Source organism: Pollachius pollachius (assembly GCF_949987615.1).
Source record: "Pollachius pollachius genome assembly, chromosome: 8".
Taxonomy (NCBI): Eukaryota; Metazoa; Chordata; class Actinopteri; order Gadiformes; family Gadidae; genus Pollachius; species Pollachius pollachius.
The window spans coordinates 19,963,208-19,975,707 of NC_136941.1; the positions used below are offsets into that span (position 1 = coordinate 19,963,208).

General features: G+C 44.6%; 1 protein-coding gene across 1 annotated transcript in view; it reads left to right on the forward strand.

Moving 5' to 3' along the window:
• Positions 1 to 12,500, forward strand: part of LOC307078985 (chemokine-like protein TAFA-2) — a 67,494-nt gene that overhangs the window by 35,215 nt on the left and 19,779 nt on the right. The window contains exon 2 of the mRNA XM_079741029.1: positions 2,968 to 3,068. Coding sequence (XP_079597155.1) covers positions 2,969 to 3,068 — 100 coding nt within the window. The 5' untranslated portion in view covers position 2,968. The remainder of the gene's footprint in view (positions 1 to 2,967; positions 3,069 to 12,500) is intronic.

A 12,500-nucleotide genomic window follows, 5' to 3' on the forward strand; every position in this document is an offset into this window, starting at 1 on the left:
CACTGCTCTGCTCTGCTCCAAACCACAGCTCACTTGATGCCATAACGACATAAAGGTCAGCAGCCTTTACGTCGTTATGAACGTGAATTGTGTTGTTTTTGTCGTAAACTAGGTTCTGCTGGCTAGTAAATAGACAGATATTCTAAGGTGTCTTTTGAAGGCCACCCGCAGCTACCACAGTTAAGTTGTAATTAATAAGTTACTTTTATTTTCAATGTGAGTAATTTTTGTTTTTTCACTGTCTGGGGGCTAGTTACGTCATTCCTTGAGATGCGCACAGACATATTTGTTAATATGCATTAGACATATATGATTATCAATTTGGGGATTCAAGCCCTAGAAAAAAGACACTCATAGCCTCTGAGAGACGCCCTGAGAAAGCCCTGAGAAACTCTGCCATTCAAAATGCATGGGTTTACATTTCGTTCTGTGTAGCACGAAAAGAGTTGGACAGCCATGCTCTGGGACACGATACAAGTCATTTTTTCGTTAGCATGAGCACAATATCGGGTGATACCTAGTTGGTTTGTGTGTGTGTGTCAGTGTGTGTGTGTGTGTGTGTGTGTGTGTGTGTGTGTGTGTGTGTGCCCTTGCAATGTATTTTATAAATGCAGACACAAATAAAGACATTGAAATGTGTGTGTTTGTGCGCGTGTGTGTGTGTGTGTGTGTGTGCGTGTGTGTGTGTGTTTGTTTGTGCGTTTGTGTGTGTGTGTGTGTGTGTGTGTGTGTGTGTGTGTGTGTGTGTGTGTGAGTTTGTGTGAGCATAATAGCAGTTTTTTCTGGGAGCAGGATGCCAGGAAGTGAGATAATGGGGGCAGTCCCTCCGACCCCTCATGGGTGCTCTGGGCTGGAGGAATTGATGCATCACCTCTTGCAGATCTCCAACATGCAAATAGGTCTCATGTTAAAAGGTAGCACTGGAGGAATAGTAGGCAGATCCAAACATTATCAAGTGTTTGCGTGTGTTGGTGTTTATGTGTGTGTGTGTGAGTTTGTGTATGTGTTAGGGCTATGCAATTTTTTTTATTACAGTCTCTGTATGTGTGTGTGTGTGTGTGTGTGTGTGTGTGTGTGTGTGTGTGTGTGTGTGTGTGTGTGTGTTTGAGTTGGTGTGTTTGTGTGTGTCCGTGTGTTAGGGCTTTGCAGATTTCTTTATTGCAGTCTGTCCTGGGGTGATCGCTGAAAATAATCAGAATTCATGACAGCAGCAGGGGCGTAGCCAGGACATTAGTACTGTGGTGGCCAGCTTGGGCCAGTCTCATATTTGGGGTGGCACTTGATTGTCAACAGGAAGGGGGGGCTAGATTATCAACCGGGGGGGGGGCTATTTTAGGTGCGATATTTATTCATAATGTCAAAATATAACACTTTCAATAAGAATAATAAGTCAAAGTTGGATCAAACTAATAGTGCATATATTTCAGCAAATTTCATTTCTTCAGACTCGGGGGGGCCAGCAGGGTGGCCAACCTCTGACAAGGGGCGGCCGTTTCTTGTTGATTATCTAAATAGCTAGGGAAAAGTCGACTTATTGTTTTGCCTTCACAGCGTATTTCAAAACTCAACTTTTTTTTTTATAAATGTGAGAAGTGAAACAAATCCAGAAAAGAAACAATCTGAAATAATCTGTTAAAGCCTGGAGGATCTAAGTTGCTAATTAAAATATAGCACATTTATTTCTGTAGGCGCAGCATTAGCTTTGGGAGGTTCGATTACGCAGGCTCACCTGAACAAAGGTGTGAGTTCTCCACACCTGTGAGACCTTACAATCAGATGATGCCTGGTATTAAGGCCCTGACACCAGTGCCGGCTGTTGTCTCGCAAGGTTGTGTTACACCGCAGAGACTGCAGCCAACAGCCAACTAGCACGCACGTTCTGCGCCTGCGCAAGAGGAAATATCCCTCCCCACCAACAGGACACAGTCAGGGCCAGGAGAAGTGAATTCACAATGCCTATCTTTCCCTGTCTGAATCGGAGCCGGCAGAGACCACTGCTGCAGAATTATTTCATTAACTGGTTTTCCTTTTATTTAAAAAACGTTTTATTTTTAGTTAAGCAAAAAGCAAAACTACAATATCACGTAGGACTGCTGCATGGACGTCAATGGCTTTCCAATCCACAGTCCGCCTTGAACGCAGCCTCAGGTTCTCTGAAGACACGTCGCTTCCAGCGTATGACACTTCCAATCATCACAAACCAAAGAGCTGGTTTGAACCTTGCCAAGTTTCGATGAAATGGCATGGCGGGACTCATGCTATTCACCCGAAGATAGGAACCGCATGCGGGGGGACGGTTCGTAGTACGAGGAACACGACTCTGAACCTGGGCTATTCATGTTGATTCAATTAGCGACCTGTTGCTATTTGGTAACTTTTGGCCTCGTTTAAACATTAAAGTAACTGCTAAATACATTCATTATTACTCCCCCCCCCCCCCCCCACCAGATGGTTACCAGACCTGGTGAGACGGAGGTCAATGGTGACGATAGATTGCAATCAAAATGACGTGAATGGCACACCCCTAGTGTGTGAGTGTGCATGCAAAAAAAGATTTAGCTTTCCTAAGGAAAATGCAGACATTTGACTAATTGCACGCGCATCATACACACACATAGGTCTGGTGTTTGAATGAAGGTTTCTGAATAAAAAAATACCTCCCTCTCTCCTTCTGCCAATTATATTGATCTCTCTCTCCCTCTCTTGTTGTAATTGTGTGTCGTGCTAAAAGTCTGTTTTTCTCCCACTGCACTAAACTTGGGGAATATTTGTTGTTTACTGATTTGTTTCATGGAAATACTAACATGACCATCGCTTCAGTATGATAAAATACAAAAACACAAAACCTATTAAACCAGAGCTTCATTGGTGGACAGGAACACGAAGGTACTGAATACCGTGTTGTAAAGTGAATCTCCATTCCTCTCCCTTTAGCTGGTCTGACGCAGGATGTCTGTGTTTCCCCAGAATGCGGGAGCGAGGTCCGTGCGTCTGTGGAGTTGGGGTGTGGAGTCTACTGATCTCTCTCTGCCTGGCATCGCTCACACATGCGCACAGGAGCCACACGGGTAAGGCTGTGTGTGTGTCTCTATGTAGCTTGTTCTATTGTGCGTGTGTTTCTGTGTGTTTGCGTGGGTGTTTGTGTTTCTGCGTGTCTGTGTGTGTGTACCTGTTTGCCTGTGTGAGTGTGTGTGAACTCACATATGTTTGTGTGTGTGTGCACGAGTGTATACTTTTGTGTGCATATGTGTGTGTGTGCACTTGAATGTGTGTGTGTGTGTGTGTGTGTGTGTGTGTGTGTGTTTGTGTGTTTATACTTCTGTGTGCATCTATGTGTGTTCACTTTTATATGTGTGTGTGTGTGTGTGTGTGTGTGTGTGTGTGTGTGTGTGTGTGTGGCTTGCATCCTCCTCCTGTGTCATTCCTGGTTGCCCCTTCTACAGTCGCTGCCGCTACTATTTTTTTCCAAATGTACTTTCTTTAGTTCAGTAACATAGGAATGTATAGTGCCTGTGAGGCGCCTCGAAGAACTTCCAGGCCACATCCACAATGAAATAAGACGCTGAAGAGAGACTCTTGGGTTGGAAGAACACCTGAAAAGTGGCTAAATAACGGTTCCAAGGGACGGGGACGAGTGTAATGGCAGGGGGGACTCATCGAACAAGAGGACTTTCCATTCCAGGGAGAATGAGCGGCGCTCTGTAATCTCCCAGAGCGAGGTAGTGCTTCTGCTGGGTTTGGACCGGCCAATCCACTGCTCTCTAATCCCCTGGGCTGGAGGCTCACACAGCCAGCAGCAGAGTCCTGGCTCCGTCAACAGAACTCTCTCTCCACATCATACCTCCCTCCTCCCACTCCCTGTCTATGGAACAGAGACGATGGGGAACTCTAGAACCCATGTGGAAACCCTCACAGGCACAAGCACACACTTGGCTGCGTATTAACCTATTTCTCAGCGGATCATTTATTCAAGGTTTATGTATTCATGTTTGACAGGGAGTTTGGTTTTCGTGAGGATGGTGATATCCAGAGGTAAGAGTCTTTGGTAGCCACGAGGAGCGGGGCGGACCACCTAGCTCTAAACCACCGAATCAAATCAGCTTCACATACTTCGGATGGAGAAGCTATTTTTGATTGCTTGAAATCAGTGCCAAAGGTTCATCCCTTCACTAGACACCATCATGCACCAATCGAGCCAATCAGATCACTTGGAATAGCACGTGTCACCCGAGATGTTGCTGGCCTGGAGTTGTTGTTACAGGGTATGATTCGAGTTGGTACATAACCCCTGGATATCACTTCTATTGTTTGTTGCAGGTTAATGTTTAACCTTCCGGGGTACTTCTCTAAGCCCACTGTAAATGGAAATCTCTGTCTGCCAAAATTATGATGCAATGGTAGGACAGCCCCAATCTTGACTTAGCGATGACTATAAAATAAACAGAACCAAAGATATATTTGTGGAGTAAAACATACATTAAGGGACCTACATGTGTGTCTGTGTGTGTGTGTGTGTGTGTGTGTGTGTGTGTTTGTGTGTGTGTTTATATGCATTTGCGGGTGCATGCTTTTGTTTGTGTGTCTGTGTCTGTGTGTGTTTGTGTGTGTGTGCTTCCTGTTTTAGTGCATTAGCATGTTTGATTTTCACACGCTTGTGCACGGGTGCGAGCCGTTTTATATTAAGCTGACGGAGTAGCGACACGATCCAGAAGCCGATGAAAATACCTAGCGTACTCTGAGACGGATTGTCTCGCCCAGGCCGCTTGGCCTTCTGGGAAGAAACCATAAACTTCCCCCCAAGGGGCCCCTCCCTACCTCAAGGTCCTCTCCGCGTGCACGTGTGCACGAGAATAAGGGAGGGTTTATTTAGGCAGTAGGTCCACTCTCTCTCTCTCTCTCTCTCTCTCTCTCTCTCTCTCTCTCTCTCTCTCTCTCTCTCTCTCTCGCCCTCTCTCTCTCTCTCTCTCACACTCTCTCTCTCTCTCTCTCTCTCTCTCTCTCTCTCTCTCTCTCTTCTCTGTCTCTCGTGCTGCCAGGCATTATCTCTTCCTCTGAGCGCAGGAGTCTTGACAAGGCAAGGGCAGCATTTCCATAAAGGGAGGCTGGGGTGAAGCAGCACGCGGCCGCTCGTCGTGCTGCATCACCCGTCTCTCGCCAAAAGTGCTGACGTTGGCACCATGGCAACCAAATAACTAAAAACACCAAGTAAAAGACGAAAGGCAAAGTCAGACAGAGAGAGGGAGCAAGAGAGGGGGGAGAGGGGGCGAGAGAGAGAAATGAGTAAACTTCATCTGCAGGCGTTTTTGTGTTGCTAAAGATGTTATCATGGTTGTAGTTATTCTGCAGATAGGGGTTGGGGTCTGAAGAAAAGGCGGTGTGTGTGCGTGTGTGTGTGTGTGTGTTTGTGTGTGTGTGTATGTGTGTGTGTGTGTGTGTGTGTGTGTGTGTGTGTGTGTGTGTTTGTGTGTGTGTGTGAGAGAGAGAGAGTTCCAATCAGGGAGGTACATTGTCATTCGATTGTCGCCCTCTAAGTCGATAGAAAAAACAGATGAGTAATCAGATAATCACTGAACACAAACCCCCAGGTCACCTTAAGGTTCACACATTGACACACACTGACACACACTCACACACCCAAACTCGCATACACACTCACACACACATACTCACATACGGCTCGTTAAAAGTGCAAGATGAAATGTTGCATGTTTGTCGCATGCCAACAATCATTTCAGTACTTCCTACCATTTTTCACATAGGTTTTACAGTACCCACAATTAAACTCAGAAACCTTTTGAGTAAAGTAAGACCAAACAAGCACTTAATAAATCAAGTAACACAATTTTTGTTCATTGTGATGTAGGATTAAATTAAGTAAACCTTATCTATAGACTAGCATTACAATCGTCCCTAGATTCACTCTGACTACATCAACTTGTCTCTTTCTTTCTTTTGTTCCTATTTATTTTATTTATTTATTTGACAAAACTCCATCGATGAAACAGGGCCCCGGACGTTGGCTGTGAGGAAGAGGTCACACATGTTTAGTGAATTGCAGATCTCCTGCAGTGAGCAGATCTTTAATCCCTGCCCAGTTAGACTCACAGTTAAACGCCTGAGTGCCTTCGCCGATAGTGTTGATCAAACAGCTTGTTTATGCCTCAGCAGAGAGAAGGCGTGATCACTTGACAACAAGCAGCCAACACATTGATCCTCGGTCTGCGGGCGTCTCACACACAGACACACACGCACGCACACACGCATGCACTCACACACACACGCGCACATGCGCACATACGCACACATGCAAACCCGTACAAATGGACACCTATAGAACGTCTTCATGAGGACTGGTTCTGCCGGAAAACTAAAAATGTCTTGTGCGTATTTGTGTGTGAAAAGTCAATCTCCCGCTGAAGCTTTTGCTTGGTTGGATGAGGCACACGGTTCACAGACATACATGTCCACATGCACACAAGACACGAGAGAACACAAAGCCATGAGCACATGGGCCCTCATACATAACACAAAACTGACTTCAGGAAGATAAAGCATCTCAGACACGCTTGCTTGCACACACACACACGCACACACCCACACAAAGACACACATACACAAACACACACACACACACACACACACACACGCACACACACGCACACATTCAAATATGCTCTGCTGATTTAATGTTATGTGCAGAGACAAGCTGTCTACCTACCTTAGATGTTGCTTGAGAGTAAAGCTCCACTCTTCAGTTGGCTTACAAAAGAAACATACACACACACACACAAACACACACACACACACACACACAATTCCATATGGCTTGTTAAAAACCTAAGATGAAGTAACATTTCGACTTCCAGGCACTTTTGTACTTCATTGAGGGCAAGAGTTAAGGCAGCGTACCATAAATACATCCCCAGCCTTGAGTATTCACAGAGAGCACATTGAGAGGTAACTCTTATCCATCAAGTGTGCCCTGAGGCGATACCTTTACAGACACAGAGCCGGCATGGCTAGAGAGATGGCAACACACTGAGCATGAAAGGATAGATCGCAAAGGTTAAAGGTTAAAGAATAATACCAAACAATTATATATATATATATATATATATATATATATATATATATATATATATACATATATCAAAATATATAACAGAAGGAACAGCTCGTGTAGCAGATTAAATTGCAAATCTGAAAAATGAATGAATAGGCTCACAAGAACACACAGAAAACACCGATCCACACATACACACACACATACACACATGAATACACACACACACACAGATCCAGACAGACACACACACACACACACACACACACACACACACACACACACACACACACACACACACACAGATCCCTGACAAGAAGCCTGTTACCAGCCATCCATTTGTATATGATTAAGGCTTCTTTTCTCCATCCTGGTCATCCTGTGTTCGGCCTGACTTGCTGCTGCTGACAGCCTCATTTGCATATGCTCACCTTCTCCAGTCCATGTCCTTGCTACACATGTGAGGGTTCTGCTGTGATACCTTATTCAGTTAGTGGGATAAGTCGGTCAATATATATATATATATATATATATATATATATATATATATATATATATATATTTAATTATATTTGATATTTCAATAATTGTTTAATATCTATACACATAAGTGATAATATGAAGCCGCATTGTGAACATACTGGTTGGTTTATCCCTACAAAGCGTAGTGGAAAATCAACGTTTCTCCGGTCTGCCTGTGTTTGATGAAACACCGAACGAGGAGAACACAGACAGCCACAGAACAGCTATTTTGCGCAATAGCGAGTGATGTCTAAAAGGGCTACTTTCTCTCGCCTGCACCAAGTGAGAAACATAATATCTAGGAGTGTGACGGTGCAGCCGGTCTGTGAAGCGCTCTCTGCCTCCTCGGCGCGGCGGGGCTCAGAGCCAACGTGTGATGAACGGCCAGACGACCCACAGACGAACACACGCGGTGTGATTAACTTATTAAGGTCCCTGCGTTCCGCTGCTCTAGACGTGTATGAGTGTACATGTCCTTGGGATCGGCCTGCGTGCGTTCCTGTTCTGTTTATTGATTTGGCTCAGTGGCTTACTTAAAGGCCATGGTGTCTAACAGATACTTTGTGGACGGCTGATTGTAACCGTACAGCTGGTTAGACCTCCTCCATTTATCAGGAAATCCTAACAGCCACACACAACCTGTTTTGATTGCTGAATGTGTACCGCTGCACATCTGGCAATCAATAAAATAAATGACAATTACATGCATATCATGTAACAACACTCGATGCAATCCAGTGGAAGCCTGTTCCTTTGTAAAACATGCGCTTGCACACCTTGTCTTCTGTATTATCAGGAGATTTGGACCTCATTCTGGAGTGGGAGGAATTTATTCTGCTGTGTCTACCAAATGTTTTCCTCAAAACTGTATGCGCTTCCTCCGTCTTCATAATTAGGTGAAGATTGAGGTAAAGACATGCGTCAACAGTTTGTAAGTCGGTACATCCCCAGAACAGAGCTCCCTTCCCCTGGTGGGCTGCAGCCGGCGCTGTGCTATCCAGAGGAGGCCTTCTTAAGAGCTGAACCTCTCCTTGAGTTTAGTTTTTCTCATTAAAGTCCCAAAGTCTATAGGATTCCTCCACTTTTCTCGCTCTTTTTCATTATTTCAGTCAAATTAAAGGCATATACGCTGCAGAAAGCGATGGAGAAGGGCCTTTATTAAAGTAGAAGGAAAGAAATGTTCAGCTTTTCTAATGAAAGATTAATAGGATATCGGCTTCCTCCACTTTTCTCCGTCCACTCTCCATATTATTCCTCTAGTCAAACTAAACAAACCCCTCGCTCTAAAGCCTCGTGTCTTATGACTTACTGAGCAGAGGAACCTCAAACACCTTACATAACGGTGAGATGAAGCACAAAGGAAGCACCTTCAGGTTAAAGGGGTGTGAACCAAACACGAATGAATATATCATACATTGTTTTCATGGTTGTTTATGGTGCTGGTTTCAGAAGGCTCGACCAGTAAGCATTGCAGAATTGTCTCTTTGTTGGCTGGGGAGGTGGGAGCGCTGGGATGTCAGGTGTTGGTTGATCCCTGGGAAAATATGGTGGAAACAATTTGTGCCTCAACCCCAAATATATCACCCTAGTTATTGTTAATCTCAAATATTAGGGCTATTCCCAAATGATCAGTCCGGATGCTATATATTGCAATACTGTGACAAGATGCAATAATCTTTTTTTGAGCAGACGTTGCATGCATTAGTTGCGCGCATTTAGCAACAAACAAACGTGTATAGTCTGACAGCCAAGAGGAGGTTTCAGGCGTGATCAAAGCATCGCAGCTGAACCAGTGGACAAGCCGTGGGTGTTTCAGACACAGGATGCAAAATGTTAGATTTAATTCATGCAGGCCTACCTTTAATGACGTTGCGTGTTTGCAAAACAATTGCACAATAAAAAGAGAAAATGTCAGGCGCATCCTCAAAGTGAACAGGTTCTATTCATCAGGTGCTCAGTGTAGCACAGGGTCATTCTGAACCTTGAACTTCTGGGGACAAGGCAGCGACAACTACGTAGCAGCATTTGAGAACGAAAAATATGAAATGACTAAAAAGAGTCAGAAATAAGGGCAAAAATAAAACTCAAAAATCACAAGAAAGCATCAGGTATAATATATATATAATAAAGGGTTTAAATACATATTTTGACTTTAACTATCAGGTAATGTAGCCCTTCCTAGTTATGTGATTAGGAAGGGCTACATAATGTAGGTACTAATGTATCTAGTAATGTGTGAGATTTTGTTAATCTCATTTTAGCTCATATCGCCCACTCCTATATTAACCTACATATAGCAGGTGTGAAAGGTTAATTTCCTCTGGCTCTGTGCTGAAAGATCTATAGGCCATAATTTAGTGATAATCATTAGCTGGCCAGTCAACCTATCATCTTACTGTAATGCTTCCTAAAGCACAAGTTAATCCTTTTTTTGACTCTTTGTCCATTAAGCCACTCTCGATTACAAGGGAATTAACTACGTAAGAGCGTGCATTCAAATGTTTGTAGTGGTTCAACTTAAGAGGGATAATTAAGTGTTTTTAAGCGATAGCTTTTTTATAGCTTTTATAAGCTTAAAACACAGCATTTGTGTTATTCATTCAGGCCATCTGTGTTTTTTAATTTCTGTTGTTTCAAATGCTAGTCCTGTCTCTCGCTTTCTTTCCCTCTTTCTCTCTCTGTCTGTCTGTCTTTATGTATTTATTCAGCGGATGCTTTCAAACTCAGTGATTTTCAGTGAATGTAGAAATAGTTAGGCAACTTGCACAAGGACGCCATAGGAACCCAGTGTCTATCACTGGGAGTCAGAAATCCTAAGCCCTACACTATCCTGCCTCTCTGTCGCTTTCTCTCTTGTGCTCTCTCTTTCTCTCTCTCTCTCTCGCTCTCTCTCTCTCTCTCTCTCCCCCTGTCAATCTCTCTCTGTCTCTCTCCCTCCCACCCAGTGTCTTATTCATTCTCCTTTCCTTTCTCCCACTTGATTTTATTTCACAGCTATTAAACCAAGAAATTTCAATCAGGTACCCCAGCATGGATTCCAGCCAGAGGAGAAGGAAGAATGAACTTTTTATTTAATGCTTCCATTCTTTTCTTTCTTCTTGTTCCCTCCATTCCGCTGGTCTCTTTCTTCCCCAGCTGAGCCGTGCTGCTTCATACTTTATGATTCAATTTACAGCGTTGGAATCTGTCCTCGGGGGGATTTGTGTAGCTGGGTGGTTGTATGCTATTGTAACCGACAGTATCAGCCGTAGCCACGGAGGGCCATGCGTGACAAACACCTCAAATCCGTGTCTCTCCGGCCGCACATACCTTGGGTTTGTATATCTGTGGTCATGCTGTGAAGGCCGAGGCAGACATAGATACATGTCATTAAGGAGTAGGCCTACCTAGGTAGACCACCCTCACCCACTAAAATGATCGTGCCACTAGATTACAGACTGCTAAGTGCTGGTATACGCATACGCACACAGTTTAGATACAGTCTTTTCATCACCTTAAGATAATCCATATAAAAACGTTGAGAAATACATTATACATGTTATGCTATGTTATAACGTGTATAACATAGCATAACATGTTATACACTGTGAATAATGGAGGGGACATCCCTTGGCCTGTACCAGCGCAACCGCTGCTGCTAGTGCCACGACACGCCGGTAGATTACACACACATGTCTTGTCATACAATACACTTGCACACCTCTGTTTTCAGATGTAATGCAGTTCGTGATGAGCTAGAGAATAACAATAGTGAGAGAGAGAGAGAGCGGGAGCGAGAGCAGTACAGCATTTTCTGTGCTTCCACCGTGTCTCCAAAATGGACCACCAGAGTGTGGGTTTTGCTGCTATTGTTCCTGGAAAAAGAATATGAAATGATTTCAGTTGTAGTACCGCAGTTGCTTGGTCCCAGTTCACCACCTTCAGTTCACCAGTTACCTGGTTCTCAACACAAATCTCATCCCCATCTAACATAAGTAAATAAAACATTTTCCTTGTGAAGGTATTCGTAGAGTTACCGATCACAATGTCCTGTCTCCACCCATGGGCACAGCTTCACTGGTGAACCCAACAGAGGTGTGTGTCTGTAGGCGCTGCCTGTGTGTGTGTCTGTAGGCGCTGCCTGTGTGTGTCTGTAGGTGCAGCCTGTGTGTGTCTAGGTACTGCCTATGTGTGTGTCTTTAGGTTCTGCCTGTGTGTGTCTAGGCACTGCCTGTGTGTGTGTCTGTAGGTTCTGCCTGTGTGTGTCTAGGTACTGCGTATGTGTGTGTCTGTAGGCACCGCCTGTGTGTGTGTCTGTAGGCGCTGCCTGTGTGTGTGTCTGTAGGTACTGCCTATGTGTGTGTCTGTAGGCACCGCCTGTGTGTGTGTCTGTAGGCGTTGCCTGTGTGTGTGTCTGTAGGTTCTGCCTGTGTGTGTCTAGGTACTGCCTATTTGTGTGTCTGTAGGTACTGCCTGTGTGTCTGTCTGTAGGTGCTGCCTGTGTGTGTGTCTGTAGGTGCAGCTTGTGTGTGTTTCAGTAGGTAATGCCTGTGTGTGTGTCTGTAGGCGCTGCCTGTTTGTGTTTCTGTAGGCGCTGCCTATGTGTGTGTCTGTAGGCGCTGCCTGTTTGTGTGTCTGTAGGTGCTACCTGTGTGTGTGTCTGTAGGTGCTCCTGTGTGCGTGCCCAGGCTGCGCTGCGCAGTAACTCCAGTACGCCTGGTGGTAGCTCCACAGACATGAGCTAATGGAGGCTCCACTCTGTCCTTCACTCATGTTCTCTGATCAGCTCTGATAAGATAAGGAGAGAAGGAGACAGAGTGAGAGAGAAAGAGAGACAGAGTGTGTGTGTGTGAGAGAGAGAGAGAGAGAGAGAGAGAGAGAGAGAGAGAGAGAGAGAAAGAGGCGAAGAAAGCAAGATAAACTGATGTGCTGCATT